We start from the raw sequence: 20,860 nt of genomic DNA on the forward strand, positions 1-20,860 counted from the left end.
ATAGCTCAGATCTCACCAGCAGTCTCCTAAGCGGGTTCTTTCATTCTGCTAACATTCTCTGTGCCCTATTACCTGCCAGGCCCTAGGTGAGGCTCCAGGAACACCACCAGCTTTATGCTGGTTACTCTGTTTGCCCTCCAGCTCCCCCTCCCACCAGATCTCTGCTCTACATGTGGCAGGTGGACCTGTGCTACCCACATCTCCCTGGGTGCCCACTGGCAGCTTTCTGGCGGAGTTCAGCCAGTGGTGGCACGAGAAAGCAGGAAGAGAGAGATGTCAGAGATGTTGACTCCCCATCCAAGTTTCCAGCTCCCATAAGGCAGCTTCTCCACCCACCCCCTCCCACTGGCCTCTGGTTACAGCCCAGGGGGCTAACAGCTTCCCATGCTTGCTGGCCTCTGGGTGCCTTACCATCCAGTTTGACCTTATAGTCCTGCCCAGGCCTCTGAAAATAGTCCTTCGGTTGAAGTTTCTTCCACTCAAACATCTACTAGTGACTTGTTTCCTGCCTGGACTCTGAAACACACTTTACATAATTCTTAAACTACAGTGTTTAGGAATGATGTAACTTTTCTCTCCTCATGCTACAGCGGCTTTGGGGATAATCCAGGATGTGGTCCTCCGGCTCGTCGCTGAGGTGATTAGTTCTGAGGGACCACCCTGCACCCTAGTAGATCCTGGTGTGTGACTCCGCTGTTGGGTTGTCCTGCCATCTTTCACCATTGTGGACACTGCTGCCACTGCTCCAGGTGAAGCAAGTACAGGGTTGGTAGAAACAGAATTAGGGGGCAGAAATCACATGTGCCTTGGAGGGATGTGGTCCAGCAATAAGGAAGGGGGCCCAAGAGAAGCTGAGTTGCATCGTGGCTATTTGGTAGAGATGCTTGCAGAGTTAGACTCTGCTGTGTTAACAGAACTGGAAGAGTTCTTGGTCTCCCCAAATGGTGCATTTGCTTATAGTCTATCTTTCTGTACCTCAGAGAAATTCTGGTGGTTTAATTTATTACAATAACTCATGCTTGGAATCAGAATGTTGCTGGGGGTGGTTATAATATTTGTAAGATTTTTAATAGGCTGTCTGCTTTATTTTTTATAATGCTGGTGGTGGTGGGCATGACTGGTTGAATGTCAGTGCTATTTTTATGGCTCTTGAGATATGAGATGACATAAGCTTAAAGCAGAAGAGCAGCTGGGAAGACAGAGTTACACAGGAAAGACAAAGAGGGAGAGAAGGTCTAACAAAGTGGGGCACAGACCCCGAGAAGATGATGTCAGCCAAGCTCCTAAGAGTGCACAAACTCTGAGGGACCATTTTGTGTGTGTTGTGCATCCCAAATGCCTCTTTATAGTTTGGAAATACAGTCTGATATATTTGATCTGATATCTTTATAAATTACATTTTTCCAGAATGAAGTACTACATAAAACTTAACCTGAAGCTTTTATATCTTAATTTTCAAAGAGATACTATAACATAGATATATGTTATGTACGTGTGTGTGTGTATATATATATATACATATATATATATATATATATATGAGTTTGTTAAATTAACCTTTGTTAAGTGGAGCACAGGGTGTCGGATGGTGAACCGACAACAGAGTTCAACAGACCACAAGAGAACTTGAAACAGAGAGGTTTATTATTCACAGGTCCTGGGGGGAGTAAATGGCACACCTGAAGGGGCCACACAGGGAGGTCAAGGCAGGGTACAGACAGAGAGAAAGAAACAGGACCTGGGGTACATGCTTTTATCAGGGTCCACACGTGGAGTGCTCTGGGGTCCCTGGGCTATGGCCAGATCAGTCAATTCAAGCCAAAAGAGGGAGGTTTTGGTAAGCCCCCTGGGGGGGGTCTTATCTAAGGGATGCATAAGGCATACAAGCACTGGGAGGCAGGAGAGACTGTTGATCACAAGGGCTGAAGTCATATATCGGGGACTTACATTTGCTTGTGACTCTGGGCTGCTATTCAGGACATGCACCTGTATGAGGGGCTAGTGTCAAGTTACGGTCCCTGCAGGCTGCGTGGCAAACAAAATGGTTGCTAAGGCAACACCACCATCAAGTAGCTTAGCTAAATTCTCGACAAAATAACGTATAAATAGAACATTATATGGAACGTATAAATATTACATCCTTTTTTGTAATCATAGCGACTACTGGGGTTTGAGGAGGCTTACAAGAAACTCATAGGATGATGTGAGGATAAATCTTGTCCAGGAAGATGTGACGTATTACCAACACAAGCTCGGTAGTGCTTACAGAAAAGGGCATTTACACTGTACTCTTAATACTTATCTTTATTATGAAAGTGTTTTCAAAGTAAAATGATCCTCATTACAATGATTGCTTCCAGGGATCAAGAATGAATAATTATATTTTCATATAAAAATCAGCAAAACATAATAACAATACATAAAGTAATTCTAATTGGCTAACAGTACATCATTCCATTTCTGACAGAGATGCTCAAGCGCTGAATTGTCTTAACAAGTAAAGGTTTTGTCACCTATTCTATTTCTCACGGCAAGTTGAAAAAAATCAAATCCCCAAACTAACCACCTTCCCCTTGCATGACACCAAATGGCTATGGAGGTAACTGATCAGGTGGGTAAAGAGGTGATGAAAATCATGAGCTTAGAGGCTTTATGAAACTTTGGGAAATCAGACTTGGAGGGTGTTTTCCATGTTTAAATTAATGAAGCTCTAAGTTCCAGAATCACCACATAACTATTCCTATTACAGAGCTAATTTCTCTTTGGCAACTAATCTTTAAAAACCCCTCATTTTTAAGAGCAGTTTTACAATGACAGTTTTAAAAAATTACTGTAGATCCAAAAGAAAAAAAGATGTCTTTATAAAATCTAATTTTTCACTTAACATAGAAATCATACCAACAGCTGTTGTTCCCTGGTTTCCAGGCCATGCAACATATACCGAAATAGGAAGCCAAGCTTTCACGGACTTGTGTTAAGGAAAACAGGCTCACGTGGGCACAATACTTTTTAGGAAAAATGGAATCAGGCATAGAAGGAAGTATGGTACACAACTGATCCAAAGGCTATTGGGAAATTGATAGCAGATAAGTGACAATATTCTGGCTTCCTTTTATTAAGAGTCCCAGGAGACTTAAAGGAATGTGAGTGAAAGATAAACAAGACAGATCCTAGGCTAGTGGTCCCCTCCCATTGCTTCCTGGGCAATCTTGAGACTGTCTAGTCTTGTGGAGACACCATATGATGGGCCGTGTGCCTGCAGAGACTTTGATCGGATGGGGTCTCAGCTTGTGGCCATTTGGTAATGTGCTCCTTTCAAAGGCTTCAGGTTGAACTCACTTTGGGAAGACTAAAGTTCTCCTTTGGGTGTCTACAGATCTTATTAACAGTTACTTATGATGTTTTACATTCTCTAACACAATTTTCTCCATAAAAACCATTATCAGGTATGCTCCCTCTGAGCGCACGTTAGAGGTGTTCCAACAGCATAGAGTGGCCCAGTGAACAGGCCTCCTCGGCATCTACTGAGCGCCCCCTAGGGGACGGGAGGGGACCATGCATACAAATGCAAACCACAGGGCCTTTTTCTGGCCTATTACTAATGAAGAATAAAAATGTGGCCACAGCGAACCAGTGCTAATTACTATCTGGTAATTTGATAATGGTACAATTTCATTTAACCAAGAGAAACTTATCCCTGCTCTGGGGACAACAATAACTTCATTTAAAAAAATATCTTGCTGCATTTTGCGTGAACTGTTTGTGACTGACAGTACTCCTTCTGTGGACAGCACACAAGTGCAGACTTTGATCTCATTTGATCTTTTCTTATTTTAACGTTAGGAACATTTCAGGGCTACTAATATTTATCTACAAAGCAGGAATGAGCCAAAGACAAAGTAAAAAAAGTGAGCTAATTAGAACCTTAAGATCTCAAATAGCACATGAAATGTAAACATTTAACCTCTTACTTCCAAAGGATTTCTTGAAACCTCTTTGGACATAATGATATCATCACACATACTGATAAAGAGAATTATTTAATACCTTCAGAATTATTCTGTATACTTTTCATACTTCAAATTAAGAAAAAAATACTCAAATATTCAGGCAACTTTGGCATTAACATCTCCAAGAAGGGGACAAAAATAACTACCAATGCAAAAATCATGAATAGATTGGGAACAATCACGGGTGTCCATAAAGTTCTCTTGGAAGAGCTCTTTTGTAAAGACTCAGGTGACTTGGAATGAAATGTAATTTTTTACTTTGGCCCAGATAAATGAGGTTGAAAAATACAGAGTGGAAGATTCAGGCCCTTTCTACCCAAGGTGCAAGCATTTAGTTTGCTCAAATTCAAACGCCATCCAATACTCAGAACGGAAAGTTTGGGAATAGAACTGGACATTTTGAGATTTACCCACCATTTTGGCTAAAGGTGACCTGATTTTATCCCACTAAAGAGTTATTTCTCTCATCCAATTGCTTGTTCTCTTTGGAGAGCCTATCTTTTTTCCTAGTTCATCTTTGTTAGATGCCTATTTCATTATCTGATGGTACCTCAGGATACCATCTGTCTAGCAGCCTAGCAGGAGTTGGATGTTAATAAAATCCTGGGGTGAAGCAGAAATCATGTGCATTTTTTCCAACACTTAGTTTAATAATCCAAAGTAGTTGCTCCCCCATTCTCAACATTCGTATCACTTAGTTTGGAAATGGGAACTACTTAGATGCTGACTTTAGGGCCTCCATGATCTTAGCTCTGAGACAAAGAGGCTGAAGGAGTCTACCACTCTCAGCTGTCGGGGGGCCATGAACAGGAAGTGGAGAAGGAGGTGGGAAGTTTCTATTGCACATGGCAGATGGTTTTCATGAAAAAAATATGGATAAGGACCAGTCAGTGATATTCTGGTTTTATCACCTTTTTTTGAGAAACATACAGGTACATACATAGATCACACATTTTTATATCATTTATTGACCCAAGGCCAAATTCTACTTGATTTTCTACATTTTTCTCCTTCTAATCAATCTACAAAAGCTATAGAATTGGAGAATAAGATATTACCTTTTCTAGACTCCTTCCTACATATCTCTTTGTACCTTGGGAAGGTTTGAATATGACCAGGACAGGCTAAGTTAATCAATGGGAAACAACACTCTTACTAAACCTACAGTTTACTTTACAAAATCCACTTCCAAAGCTATGGCTTGGCACAGGTAGAAAATAGGCTATCTCACATATTTTCCTCTCTCAGCCTTATCAGGCCACCATGGGAGAGCAGTAGACAAGATATATTATTCTTCATCTCAAAAGCCCTACAAACACCATTCTGATTAGTCAAAAAGAACTCTTTGCCTTAAAATGTAAAATGAAATAAAAATCCACAGATACACAGAGGACTGCGTTAAGTTACTGCCATTGGTCAGAGAGGCTCTGAGAATTCTCAATCCTTCTAAGTGACTTTTGGGAAAAACAGAAGATTGTTCAGATGTCTTTGCTAAGGACAGACTTAATTCTTCATTTCATGCAAATCTTCTAAACCTTTAATTTACAAGCTGATATTCTGAAATTATTTTTCTGTGCTAAAAGTGTCAGATGATCCAAAGTGGAACACACTGTGGTTCTCTGGTTTATTTCACCCATCAGGGGACTTGCTCTAGACACTAAAGCAAGGCACGAGTCATTCTTCTGTTCCATATTTTAGCTGATAAGAAACTTTCACCTTCTCAAAAATTTTCAGCTATAACATGCATGCTGTTTACTTTTTATATATCTGCATTTTAGCAGATGTTCAGATGACTTAACAAGTATATTTGGTATTTAATGATAGGTCTTACAAATACGACCATCCACAAATTACACTCCTAGACATATCCCTGTTCTGTGAAATAAAATAATAAGGCTTTACAAGAAGAGTTAGTTATACTGTTTCTTCAATAAACAAGCAGACATATTTCCAAGGCTCTTCAATCATTACTATGGACCATACCAAAAACACACTATTTTATAAATAGGTGGGAAAAGGGTTAACATTACAGTGTGAGGTTTTTGTTTGGAAGTATTAACACTCATGTTGCACACTGTGGGCACAAAGCTTTATTTCAATTTTTAAAAAAATTGAATTGAATACGAATGGTTTTGGGCAGGACATGCACTTGCTAGTATTTTGCTGTTCCCTTCACTAGCCCTGACTTGCACATTGATATCACTGCATTGTGGTTTGGGGCTCCTTTTTTAGAAGATGGTCTTTCTGATTTATGAAATAAGTATTTATAATACCTTTTTATTCCCTCTTACTAAAAGTTGGTTTCAAGAAAAGAGATAAAATCTTTGGTTTATGTGTGTGGTTTTCTTATCTATACATAAGTAACACTGCCCTGTAGGAGACTATGGAAACTTATTTTTTCAGTAATCTTTCTCATTGCTGAGTAGAATTTTTATTGTTTTTTTTTTTCTGGAAATAGCTCCCTTTGAACAAAAATTCCTGGAAACTGAGCAAGTTCTTCAAAGAAGCAAACAAAAGGACTTAGAGCGTAACACTGCTCAGTTTCTAGTAACAGGAAATTCTGTTATGTTATGGGTTATGTTTAAGGAGAAAAGACGAACGGTAAAATAGTCTTTCTCCCATTGGCTTTATTTTGCTCAGAAAAATAAAAACATCAAGATCAAATACTAGAGAGGGCACTTTCTTTAAAGCTGGTTGCGGTAAAGTGCTTTGCATTAGAGGTGACTTTTGCCAACTCTTGGAAGTCTCCTTTATCTGTTCCAAAATATACTTAGCTTCTTTTTTTCATGACATGGCAAAAGACGGCGCTAATTACAGGGGTAGTGGTAAAACCTGGTTGAAATCTGCTGCTCTCTTTGTATTATTCTCAGATCATGGGACAAATTCCCAGTAGGAAGAGTGACTTCTTTGTTTGTAACCATGACCTTAAGTCTTCCTTCAGAGCCGGAGCACTGACCCCATAATAGAGAATAAAAAAATCTCTGTAACCTCCAAAGTTAATCCCCAGCTAGCTGCCATTCTCACTGAAGAGATCTTGGCTGTGTGAATAAGAAATGACATCTAATCCAAAGCAATTTACTACAAAACAAATTTTTTAAGTCCTCCAATAACCACACTCTTTAATTGCAACAGCTAATCGACCACGAAGAGTGACAATTACAAAACTGAGCTCATCCTGTTCCAACTTTACACCGGGACAAAGCTCACTGAGACTGTACAGGCCGTTTCGAAACAGGCACTGTAACACAAAGAAAGCAAACCTATTTGGAGCTGTACGAGAATCCTGCACTGGGATTTGCTTGCTCTAAGTGACCAATTAAGCTAAGGCTCCTAGCGGACTGGCTTAGGGGAATAGAAAGGGATAGAAGCAGATGGAGCGTCTCCCTCACTGTCATGAACCCAGAGAGTAAAAAGGAGTGAGGAAACCCTCTTTTGTCCACAGATTCACAAACAAATACAAAAAAATAAATAATATTCTAAGACAGTACAAATGCAAATACTGTTCCCTTGTGCCAATTACATAAAGCATGCCTACATATACAGAATGGTAATTCTTCCTCATTCACAGACAGGACATATGGCAGTGCACTATTCAAAATGCTTTGATAATCCTAATTTTTGTTTCTGGTGCTGAGAGATTATGAAAGGAACTGCATTTGCAACTTATTAAATACTTCCAGGAACAAACAGTTCACTTTATTTGGGACTTGTAGTTTTGAGTAATTAATCTTCCATGGAGCAAGGGCCAGTGAGGAGATACCCGTTGGTACCACTGGTCCCATTGGTGGTGGTCGCGGCATGGGGGTTACTCCCCGGAGGTTCCGAGTCCTCCTCATCTGAGCTAGACTCAATATCGCTTCGATCGTCCTTGGACACCTGTGGAATACGAGAAGGTGAGTGCAGCCAGCTCTGAAGGAACCGTTAAGGTATGGCATGCTCAGAAGTATATGCACAATCACACATGAAGAAAAACAGATCTAACTATTGAAAACATCGAAGAGGATAGGAACATTGCCATAGTAATAAGTTCCCCTTCTTTGGAGATAGACATTTGGGTGACTAAGTGAGTTATCAAGGAATGTAGGTGGATTTAGGCATCGCAGGGGGCTAGCTTTGTTGACTTCCTTAAGGTGCCTTTGGATACTGAGAATGTACTAGACCATGAACCCCACTCTTACTGGCAAAGTAGCATATGGTACTACCGGAATGGCACTATAGGAATTCGGTACAAATGGATCCATTTATTCTCGGATGATCACATTCTCTCTGAGAATCATTTAAAGTCAGCTCTTAATTAACTACACTAATGGAGATATTCACTAGCTCTGTTCACTAAAACATCATTCTTATTTGGCTTTTTTTTTTTCTTTTTTTTTTTTGCGGTACGCGGGCCTCTCACTGCTGTGGCCTCTCCCGTTGCGGAGCACAGGCTCCGGACGCACAGGCTCAGCGGCCATGGCTCACGGGCCCAGCCGCCCCGCGGCATGTGGGATCTTCCCGGACCGGGGCATGAACCCGTGTCCCCTGCATAGGCAGGCGAAGTCTCAACCACTGCGCCACCAGGGAAGCCCTTATTTGGCTTTTTAATGCATTCGTTGATGATTTAATTTTTCTTTTTTGTCTGCTAGAATTAAGTAGAAATTTTGTTTTGTATACCACATAACAACTAATGGCAGCAGGAGGCATCTGGGGCACTTGCTGGGTGAGGTCTAGTTGAAAATATTTCCCAAGAAAAATCTACTGGCTCGATCATCATGAATTGGCTCCCATCATTCCAGGGTTCTTCCCTCCTCCATTCAGACTCTACAAGTCATGAGTAAGGCACCAGGATATAAATCTATATGTTACCATAAAGGATGAAAAAAAATCATACTGTCTCACAAGGAGGTAATGTAGGAAGAAATTACAGAAATACTCTACTGCTTATAAAACTGAAAGAGTTTGAACCTCCTACTCTATGTCTACATCATGGTAAACATTTTTACCCCACAGGCCTTAAGACCTTTGAGTAACTGCGTGCTGTTTACTTATTGTCTAAGGCGGGTGGTGGTAGCAATAGGGACCTGGTGGCTTGCTTGGCTTCATAGAAAGTTTCCCAGTCTAGTCCCTTATGATTCTCTAAGAGGTGGCTTGGGAAGTCGGCAGAATCTCCTGGGAGGCTTTTCAGAATGAACTGAGTTCCACATCTCATCCTCTCTGTCACTGCTACCCCCAACCGGAGAACCCTGGAATCCACTGCCCTCCCAATTTGAGAAGCCACCATCACTGCAGGAGAACGTCACCTTCGTCAGGTGGGGTGGGGTGAGGTGGGGACAGGAGAAAGTCCTGAGCTGAGCACTGCTGCTCCAGCCTAAGCAGAGATGACTGAGTAAATATGTAAAAATGGATCTCACTCCAATGGCCCTTGAGATGAGATGAGACTCACAAGGACCATCTCCAAGAAGATTTAGATACTGAAACACCAAAATGACTGGATTATAAGGATACTTTAACTTAAAAAGACATGGGTCACAAAGACAGCATTAGAATAAAAGCTCCACTACGTTTGGAAATCCATTAGTCATAAATTAAGCTGCTAATAGGAAAGAAAACTCCAGTTTCAGAGAGCGATTAATTTACATTTGCATGCTTAGTAAGATTATTTTTAATTGCATTTGGGGAAAAAAATCTATACTTATGTTACCTCCAAAGGAAAGAACAATTTAGAATATCTCAAAATAAACCACAGGAAAACAGAGTCCATAACTCATGGCCAAGATGAATCTTACTGCTCTAGGTGAACAGCAAAGGCAGTTAAGATATTTTGAAGCCTGAGGTCTGGAATAAAATTGACTGTCTCCTAATAAAGTTGAAGAAGTAAACTAGAGAGAAGACAGCGTATCTGGTGGAAATAGCAATGCAATAAGGACACAAATCATCTAATCTACAGCCTCCCTGCATCTTCAGTTACCATTATCATACTGACAGTATTGTGCACATTGATTTAATTTGTATCCAAATGAGAACAGGAGCGTTTTTTAAAATAGAAATACATGCTCATTTTAAAGAGTACGAGGTCACAGAGAAAAAATGAACTCTTGCTTTTAAACAATTCATTGCTAAAAATATTTTGTATTTACATAGGAGCTGATGCGGAGAATTGGCTTCATAGTACGTGACTAGATGTCCCAAGCCCCGGCGGAAGGGGCTCACAAAGCGGTCACGTGCTGTTCCGCTGCCCAGGGCAGCCCTGGCAAAGAGCCGATGCTCTGGCCTCCCTTCCGGACCGCGTTGATCCTCTCCCCAACTTAGTTCTGTTTCTCATACTTCACTTTGGTCTATTTCTGTTTTTTAGCTGACATGTTGAACATCAATTAAAGAAATCCATCTCCTTCGTTGGATCATGCAAAATTTAGCAGAATGAAAGCTCACACAAAAGGTCACTAACTGAGCTGTCCCTAGCATCCCTCACAGCTGGTGGGAGCCACACCTCGGTTACAGCCTCCAGGCAGTGCCAACAGATTAGACAGAACAATATGCATGGAAACAAAAGCATCAGAGTGCCCCTCCAACGGGCTAACGTGGGACCCAGGACTGGCATAGAGAGAGAGGCGTGAGAAACTTACATGTAAAGGGTTCCACTTCCCAGACTTCCAGGTTGGCAGAAGGAAGAGAACGAACAATGAAAGTAAGAAAATGTCACAGAGAACGTTCCAGAAAAGTCACTGCTCTACACAGAGGGCTTGAGGCCTGGGAAGCTTTATTCAAATCAGCTTCATGAGCCCATTTTTAACCAAAGGGATTTAACTAAATTTTTACTGACAAAGTCATAAATGGTCATACTACATCAAGCAACCCTTTCTCATAAAATAAAAGAATTATTAAATTTCTGTCCGGTATAAGTATAATCAGAGGAGGACCAAGGGAGACAGAGAAAGGGAGAGTAGGAACACAACAAATAATATATCTCCATTGAATCTAAAATTATAAACGCAGATCATTCAGCAAAGCGATGCTACATGTAAAATAATCAACTAGACAGAAGAAAATGAAAGTTTGTATTATGTTTCAAAGAGGTTATGCTAAACCTTGAAGGAGAAAAAACAGTTCTGATGATATTCTAAATAATAAATAATGTTCTTGTTGATTAGAAGAACACAAAACCATAATTTTCTGGGACATATTAGAAAGGGTGAGTTTTATCTTACCTTGCCTTTTGAAATAGCTTTGCAAGCTATTTTTACGATCAAGTAAGACCAGAAGCAGTTCAAGCCTTGTATTACCAACAGCAGTAGGTTAAAAACCCACCAGGAAGGGTAAGGTCCAACAATCTCCCAACTTTCAAATAATGTGGTATTTAACACCCTAAGGAAAAGGAGAAAGTAATCATTGAACACAGCTTTTCACTTTGCCTTCAAAGGAACTCTAGTTACTGCAAAGAAGCACGAAGTCAATGATATCCACTGACTACTCCCTGCAAGGATGGTCTGAAGGCTGACAAGGTACTTAGAAGAGTCATCACCGGAACGATTCCCCTGGTGGCATAACATTCCTTTGGATTCTAGCTTGAATAGTGTACTTGTGCTCCCATTCACTTTTGTTGTCATTTCTCCCGTTAATTTTCATTATGTTTTCAATTGATTCTATTTCTCACTACTGGTTAAAAGGCCTGTATCATCCTTGAAGTTGCTTTTGGCCTTTAAATACATGTGAGGAATACCATTTAATAATATTACATTGCAAGGAAAAGAAAAGAGTAATTAATTCCAGACACACTAGTTAAGTTTAAACTATATGTTTAGCACAGTGAGTCAGAATATACTTAAGACCTAATGCCTGTCCTCAAGTGGTTTATAGTCTAGTAGGGGAGCCTGTACTGGGTCCTGAATTTTGTAAGCCTTCCCCTGGGAAAGAACTGGCAACTGAAAGATATCATATTGAAGTGATGTCTTGAGATGAGTGTTGGAAGGAGTTTTTTTTTAAATTATTAGAATATAATGAATATACGTAGTTTTAAGAGTATGTACTTGAGGCAGGTGAACATATTTGAAGTAATTGGTTCCCTCTGTTATCCACCATCAGGACCAGGATGGAGCAGCCACCTGGGGCAGATACAGGACGGCTGGTTTCAGGGCTTGGCTCTCATCCTTGCTGTATCTGCTCCTAAGCCTTTGGAAGTTGATTCATGCCTTTCGGACTCACACTGCTGCCACACAGAAGCACGGTAGCCACAAAATTTTGGAATTACTCTCACTTCCTTGCTTTCCTCCTTAGCTTAGTGATGGGCTGGTTTGGAGATCTAAGTGGACTGACAAAACTCATCGAAGTGTATTTCCACCAACTGTCCCTGCAGTGCTTTGCTGGGACCCTCAGGAGAGGTTAGGTGGACAATACTCAGTGACTAAGGGGGAGGGATGGAAAACTCTTGAATGTAAGACACAGACCACTCATACAAGAACAGAAGGCACATATACAGAAAATTTTAATATAAGAGTGTGATGAATGCTTCGAGAGAGGTTAAGAAAAGTACTTAGTGAATTCACAAAAGGAAAAAAAAACACATTGATTTGAGGTGGGATAAGAGGTAAAGAAAAAACGGAGAATGAATAATAGACATAAACAGGTTCTCCATGCCCAATTTCAGCAACCTGCATTCATAGACCAGAATGAGACAAACAGAGTGTGTCTCTAACCCTGCCATATTAGTTATCTCTCAAGAACAATGCTCAATACACATGGATTTAAAATCCTAAAATCAATAGTATGGAGCTGAATTTGACAATTCATTAAAAGTATATTACTCTATGATATAGTAGTATTCATTCTGGTGGAGGGGGACCAACATTAGGAAATCTATTAATATAATTATCACACGTCCACAGGCCAAATTGGAACAAACCTAATTATTCCACCTGCACTGAAAGACATTTGGCAATGTTCAATTCTCCACTGCTCATGTTTAAAACTTGGAACTTAAAGCACTTAATATGATTTTTATCCAGCTCAACTCAGCAGTGGTCATAATACTTAACAAATACCAGAGTTACTGACTTTATAATTAGGAACAAACCATGAACAACCAGCATCACCATTATTATTTAACCCTATTGTAGTAGTTCTGGCTGTTAAGTATGGTAAAAAGTCAGAGTTCATTTCAAATAATAGGCATTAAATCTCTGTAACTATTTCAAAAACAGCAAACAATCAAAATCTCCAATAACAGGTAGTGGTTAAAAAACTATGAAGATATTCCAGAAATTATAAAGTCATCACAATATTAAACATGTTTCAAGAGTTTCTTATGACAGAGAAAAATCGTAATATCTCAATTCCATAAAATAAATATATATTTGCACATACACACAGAAAAAGAGAATTATAATTCATTGGAAGGAATTAAAGCCATTATAGACTTTCTTTCTTTGGTGGATTAGGGAATTTTGTATTTTCTTCTTTATATACTTCTCTTTTCCAAATCCATGACAAATAATTAGGGCAAAGTACAAGTAATTTATAAAAAGGAATGTTAGGATAATGCCTATATTCCTGCCTTGTTTGTTATCCCAAGAGGCAGCCATGTCTTTATACACAGTCTGCAGGCTACGGGACAACAGGTCTAAACAAAGGTGAACTCCACGACAGCAAGGGAGGACTTACACACCTTATGCTTTTCTATCTCCAGCACCTTGCAAAACACTGCGAAGTAATGTGCTCGCTGGACCTGATGGCTGATTGACTGTGTGTTTGTTCAGTAATCAAATAAATAGATATGCACAAGACAACTCGGGAATAATCACAATAATTTTATTTCAGAACCAGCTCTGCTTCTTGACATATTAAACATGTTGACCTTCAGAGGGAATTCAGTTTCATTTGAACAGAAAGAGGTCCTGTAGAAATGGCAACCACGACTGCGTGATGCTACGCGTTATAAATTAGCCTTTGCTGAATTATAAGTTTGAGAACCTTTCTCACCATTACAGTTTGCTTGGCTTATTATGAACAGAGTGTCATGCAGTCGCTGGTGACATGATATTCACATTAATTTCTGAAACACTGCATCAGAATTTACAGGCTTTGCCATGACAATCAGCGGCACCTCTGAAATGCCACTCAAAAGTAATGGGATTTCTTTGAAAATTGACTTGGCTGCCTGCAGAGACAATTGAGAAAAAACAATCAGTGCACCTAAGAGCTGTATCTCTCAGTGAGAAGCTTGGTAAGGAAAACAATATGTGAGGAATTGAGATTGAAGAGAGAGACATGATGCCACTTGGATTCTGAAAAACAGCAAACCCAGGAAATGGCGCCTTTGTTTAGCCACAGAATGTTTCTGATGAGAAAACTGTCCCCTTTTGGGCAAACTATTAAAATGGTGATTACAGGATTTTATCCTTTCCCAGAGGTTAGGGTTAGGAGTACATACTTTAATGATGTCATTACAAATCTATGGTGACAGGGCTCTGACGAGTGGTATCTCTGAGGGAGGATTGAGGGGACAGGACAGGAGGGAGGCTGCTGGCATGCTGAAAACATTCTCTATCCTGATTCAGGTAGTGATTATGCAGATTATACATATGCAAAATTTTACAAATGTAAAAATGTATCATGAAGATTTGTGGACGACACTGTGTGCATTACACCTCAATAAACTAAAATGGAAAAAAGTACTCTGGGGCAAACACTGCCAATATGCAACCTCTGGCTTGCATAATTACTATAATATCAGTGTTTCTACCCCCCACACACACTAGTTTGGGGTCAATATATGGCTTCTAAGAAAATAGATTTTTTTCTTCCCCCAAAATAGCCTACAGCATCAAACCTCCTGCTGCTCCAATCAAGTGGTGGAGAGTTTGGAAGCATAAGGGGCCAGAAAAGACCATTTTCCTTTTCATTAATGTTAGGGTCACTTAACCACTAGATGGCGCATCACGCATGTACAAAGCGTGCTCAAGTAGGTCTATTCTGCCAGAACCTTCTGCCAGTCTGGGTCCCAGCACAGAAATCACTCCATCTTCAGGTTACACCTTCCCTTCTAAGAATCTTCCCCAACAATGGAATGAAGAGGCTCCCGTCGGTGCTTGTTTCTTCCTGTGTGATTCCCAATAGAAACGATGCCTGCAGGGCAAAGCTCCAAGCAATCCACTGGTGATGTAAAGATGCACCACTTACCACCCCAACAGCTTAGCCCTGATGGGTTCTTTTAATGGCTGTCTAATGAATCATAATTTCATTTGACTTGCCCTATAGTTACTTTTGCTCAGGCTTATTACCCTTTATGGATTTTTCATCTTCAGTTTGATTATCACAGAAATATGTATATACAGGCTATGTGGGGATAGGAGGAGGGGAATGTATACATTCATGCAGAAAAGTTTAGCCACTTTTTCTTAAGCAAAGTCAGAGTAGTCTCATTTTAATACTATATCTAAGGCTTTACTCATTCATACTCCAAGCATCAATGTGACTTCTGCTTGCCCCTTAAACCTCAGAAGTCCAGAAGTCTACTGTCATACAGCACAGTGTGAAAAGATCTCCACTGGTGTCTCATTCAGAAAAGCTATAACCAATGCTTTTTTTTTTTTTCATTTTTATCGTGACTGCCAACTCAGAAGTTTATCTTTAGTATGCAAAGTTAGATAAATATCCTTCCTTTCCGCTCCATATATCTTACTTTTAAAATATTCCAGTGATTAAGAGGCAGGATCACATAATGGTGGTTGAGTTATTAAAGATGACAGAGGCCTAGGTGCTCTCACTGTGTGAATGAAGTTACAGGTGGACGTTTACGATAAGGCCATGGCAAGTAATCATAAGCTTTGCCTGCGTCCCTTCCTCTTCTACCCCCACCAAAGAGCTCCACCTGAGCCTTGGTTGTGTGTTTCTGGAATGATCTATAGAAACACCACAATAATTAGATCCATGTCAAATATCCAAAGAGAGCCAAGATTGCTTCTCAGGGAGAGTCAGGTTCAGGGCCTCACGCTGAGGATTGCTGCATGATGCCAGTGAGGGTAGATTAAAAAGGAAAACTTGTTTTACAGTCAAAATTAAGGTGTTCTTTACTTCAGAGCTTTTGAATGGTCTTGACTTTGCTTTCCCAGACAGACCGCAGTATATTTCAGGATGTGTGTGCTTCTCTGGCATTTACTTTCATTTGACCTACACAAAACATAAATGAAAAGTAGATTCTACCTAAAGCTTATCCGTAATCTACCGGCATGTTTTGCTCATTTTAAAGTAGATGGTAACAGAAAAGCATTTAAAATGTACTCTCAACAGAAACCATGGACACTTAACACCTGAAAAAGAAACGTCAGGTAATTATTTCACTGTTATAAGCAATGCTCTTTGTCCTGGTTTTTCTAAAGTAATAAAAGCTCCAGACTTAAGAACAATTTGGTCAAGCGTTGGGTAGTCAAGGCTGCTAGACAGCCGCAAACCTTGCTCACAATGCCTGGATGCCTAATTATCTCGAATAATAGATTCGCAGCCTGTAGCAGACACAGAAGTAGCTTCTCTGTCCCTGAAAGGAAGCTGAACTTGAACACAGAGGGACCATCTGTCTTTCCTCTAGCAATGGGCATATCGGTTCTGTCATATTGTTATCTGAGTAAGACATGGGGATCATCTCATTTATTTTTACTTTTAGGTCACAGCCTGGCCAGACTTAGACACTGATCCCTTATATCACAGGAAGTTTGTCACTAGTAACTTCCTGGCTGGGGTGGATGTTTTTCTCAAAATGAGTCATTGCCCTCTTGGTGCCCCATTTGCTGTCTGTCTGCCTGAGTTCCCAACCCCTCCACTGCCTGGTCTGCCTTTCTATGTTCCTCATCTCCCAACCTGAGTTTCCCGAGAGAAGAACATGTCCTTCAGGCTGTATCCTGATTCCAACATACTTACACTTTCAACCCTCCTCTTTGTTGCCTACGTGCCCCTAAAACAGACTTGTCTGGTTCTCAATAACTGCTCTTTTTTTAAAGATTTTTTTGATGTGGACCATTTTTAAAGGCTTTATTGAATTTGTTACAATATTGCTTTTGTTTTTTATGTTTTGGCTTTTTGGCTGCAAGGCATGTGGGATCTTAGCTCCCCAACCAGGGATCAAACCCATACCCCCTGCACTGGAAGGCGAAGTCTTAACCACTGGACCGCCAGGGAAGTCCCCATAACTGCTCTTTATTGAGTAATTAGTATGTGTTGAGCACTGGCCCAAACACGTTATATACATTGTTTTACTTAATCCTTTCAACACCTCATACAGAAGAATCCCCATATAGTAGAATTCTTACACTAGGCTAATATTTATAGAGCTTTATGTGTCAGGAACTGGGCTCAGGCTTTAATGTGCTAACGCATAATCCTCATGAAATAAACCCTATGTGATAAATTCTATTTTTTTTCAAAGTAGGTATTATTATGTCTATTTCACAGATGAAGAAACTGAAGTACAGGTTTGTGCTGTATGCCCAACACTGTCCCCACTGTTGGGGACACATATTCGTGGGCCTCAAAGAACTCATAATCTAGTTGGGGAGCTGGGGACGGAATATAAATCGGCATATTGTATTTAGTGGGTAGTGTCACCACATGTATCAAAATGTACATACCTACTGAGTCTATGATTCTATTTCCAACCTTTTGTCCTAAGGAAGAATTTCAGGGATTTGGAAGATTTAGCCATAAGGATGTTCATTTAAATATTATTTATAGTAGCATACTACTTGAAACATCCTAGATGATGTTTACAAATAGGGTACTGATGAATAAACCATGACCTTCTCAGAAGATGGAATATTCTGTAACCGATATAATTATGTTATAGAAGAATACTTAATGAAATGGAAAAATGCTTATAGTACAACGTTAAATGAGAAAGACAAAGCTATGAAACAGTATGTGCAGAATGATCGCATTTTGGTAAAGAAAAAGATGTAATTTTAAGCATATAAAATGTTAGAAACAAAGACATCAGATTATGAACAGTGGTTATTTCAGAATTATGGGATTGGGATTTTGTTTTCTTCTTTGTGGTGTTTCATATTCCATAAAATTTCTGTAATGAATATTTAAGTATAACATGTATATAATCCCTATTAAATAAATATCAGTTTAAGTTAAAATTTGAGGAGACCATAGGAGAATGATAACAGATAGCCAAGTGCTAACAGAAGCCTCTAAAGGTCTTAACTAGGGCAAGGAGGGCAACAGGTGTTCGCAGAGCTGGATGCATTTCCCAAAAGCTACCTCACTAAGTCTCAGAGCCGCACAGGGGCGGCCTGGCTTGGCCATACACGGTTTTCCTCAAAGTCCCGGCGTCCTGCTCCAGACAAGAAGGCAGTGACTGACGGAACTTGTCTGTGGTCACACCAGCTGGTGCCCTCTGTCCCCTCAGGCTGGCATGTTTTATGTGAGTGGGGGATGGCTGGCTCCTGGGAGGGTCGAGGAGGAGAGCTGCTCGCAGGGCAGAGCAGGGCGTCCCAGTGGCGGCAAAGTCCCTGCCTCTCTGGGATAGGTCTGTTCACAGCGCTGCCTCCAAAGACAGATGCTTTTATTCCCCCTGAACAAAGGAAGCAGCTCTCTAGGTTCATTCGTGGTTATGGGTGTGGAGATTCTGAGACGGTAGAGAGGCCAACTTGAACACACATCATAAGCACATTTGATCGCTTTTGTCCCTGGAATGGGGCTTTGTTGGCATGTTTGGAGCTGTTTTTGTCAGAGTCCCCTGATTTTGTTAGAGCTTAATAACTGGCCTAAGAACTGTGAAACCTGCCTGATCTCTGCACTCTCCTTCTGTTACCTTCTTATTTCATGATTCTGTGGAAGAAATGTGTTTTGCAAGATATAAGACAGAGCTTCTGGAATCTATGGGGGCAATACCTGCAAATCTTGTCTTGGGGGCAGGAAGAAACGGAAACGAGGAAGGGGAAAGGAAAGAGAGAGAAGGGGAATGGGCGGATGGGAAACGGGCAGACAGAGGGGACGAGGAGACCTGCTTCCCTGAGGCACTGCTCATGTCTGTAACTTGAATCAGGACCAGGCCTTGCACAAACTCTGCACGACATTTAATACCACACCATTTCTGGGATTACATATTACACTAATAAAAAGAGAGCCACAAGACATATGGTTGTGCCCTGGAGTTTAGGAGGGGGAAATGGCTGTGCAAAGCTCAGGGCCTGAAACTCAAAAGCTTCTTCCACCTGTAACTGCCGGGCTGGGAATCTGCCGGGTGTGATTTATCTGCTGGCAAACTCAGCGCAGGTACATATTCTAACAATTTACTGAGGAAGAAAGAAATACAAACCCTGCTTTGGAGAGAAGGATGGCTGAAATGCAGCAAACCCAGAGGCCTCCCCCGCCACCCCATCTGACTCAGGTGGTCCCAGGACAGTTGTTCAGCAAGGGTGTGCAGACTCAGGAGCTGGATAGCAAAGAGCTCTTTTGCAGAAATCCCAACCGCCAACATATCAAGATAGTGGCCCTCGAGACAGTGGTTTTATTTGGTAAAACTTATCTTCGAATACAGTATACAGTGCCCTAGGGCAGCGGTCCCCAACCTTTTTGGCACCAGGGACCGGTTTCGTGGAAGACAATTTTCCCACGGACGGGGTTGGAGGGGGCGATAGGGTTTGTTCAGGCGGTAACGTGAGCGATGGGGAGCGGCTGTAAATACAGATGAAGCTTCCCTCGCTCCCCCGCTGCTCACCGCCTGCTGTGCGGCCCGGTTCCTAACAGGCCACAGACCAGGGGTTGGGGACCCCTGTCCTAGGGGGCTTCATCTAAACGGCAAAAAGCCAATTTAACTGACAGGACAAGACACTCTCTCTGCTCCTACTAGCTATAGTGTGCTTAACAGTGCTTACCCATTCAACCTCAATCACTTCTTTCCATAGTCCGTGGCCATGAATAGAATGTTTACAGTCAATGAGATGAATATAAGCCTTCTCTTCTCACGGACAGAAATAGCAATAGCCAAGGCCATACCTTAAATCACAAGGAATATTTCTTACACACCATTGGCTATCCGTGTGTACTGGGCCTAGCACCTTGTTAGGAGGTTTGAGTGGTATTTGGGTAGCATTTGATGCAGTTTTCACTCACATGCATCATAGATGTTGATGATGAAAGTGCTACATCATCAATGGAGAAGTAGGCAAAGGATATGGACAGTTCACAGAAAAAATACAAATACAAATGACATATGAAAACATGCATGAAATGTTCCACTGCGCTTATAATCCAATGAATACAAAATTAAAACAAGAGATATGTAGGCCATAGTTTTTGGAATGATGTGTCATGACATCTGCAACCCACTTTCAGATGATTTGACAAATGTAAGAGAAATGCATGTATGTAAAAGAAATGCAATGGGTACTGCAAGGGGTAACAGTTGATGAGGGCAGGTGGGACTATATGAGTATTCATTATATATGTTTTTCAAATTCTCTGTGGGTTTGGACATGTTCAAACTAACAAATTAAATTAAAAGAGAAAATGTTTAAACTATCAAATCAAAAGGCATAGAGTGGCTGAATGGATAAAAGAACAAGACCCATCTATATGTTGCCTGTAAGAGATTCACTTCAGAAGTAAGTACACACAGAGACTGAAGGTGAAGGGAGGAAAAAGGATATTCCACGTAAGTGGAAATGAAAAGAAAGCTCAAGTAACTATACTCATATCAGACCAAGCAGACTTTAAAACAAAGAATGCAATAAAATCAAAACGAAAAGGCCACCTACTGAGTGGGAGAAGATGTTTGCAAACCATACACTTGACAAGGCTTAATAGCCAAGCTATATAAAGAACACATACAACTCAACAACAACAGAAAAACTCAATTAAAAAATGGGGAGATG

At 40.7% G+C, this 20,860-nt stretch overlaps 1 protein-coding gene across 3 annotated transcripts in view; it reads right to left on the reverse strand.

Annotated features, from left to right (window-relative positions):
* Positions 1-2,289: 2,289 nt before the first annotated feature.
* Positions 2,290-20,860, reverse strand: part of CERS6 (ceramide synthase 6) — a 321,764-nt gene continuing 303,193 nt past the window's right edge. The window contains exons 9-11 of one of the 3 annotated variants that reach the window (XM_067741652.1): positions 11,198-11,354; positions 10,616-10,639; positions 2,290-7,886 (exon numbers count right to left, since the gene is read on the reverse strand). In XM_067741652.1, coding sequence (XP_067597753.1) covers positions 7,734-7,886; positions 10,616-10,639; positions 11,198-11,354 — 334 coding nt within the window. In that variant the 3' untranslated portion in view covers positions 2,290-7,733. The remainder of the gene's footprint in view (positions 7,887-10,615; positions 10,640-11,197; positions 11,355-20,860) is intronic. The other 2 variants (XM_067741653.1, XM_067741654.1) reach the window with 2 other exon arrangements.

This window comes from Pseudorca crassidens, chromosome 6, assembly GCF_039906515.1.
Source record: "Pseudorca crassidens isolate mPseCra1 chromosome 6, mPseCra1.hap1, whole genome shotgun sequence".
NCBI classification, from domain to species: Eukaryota; Metazoa; Chordata; class Mammalia; order Artiodactyla; family Delphinidae; genus Pseudorca; species Pseudorca crassidens.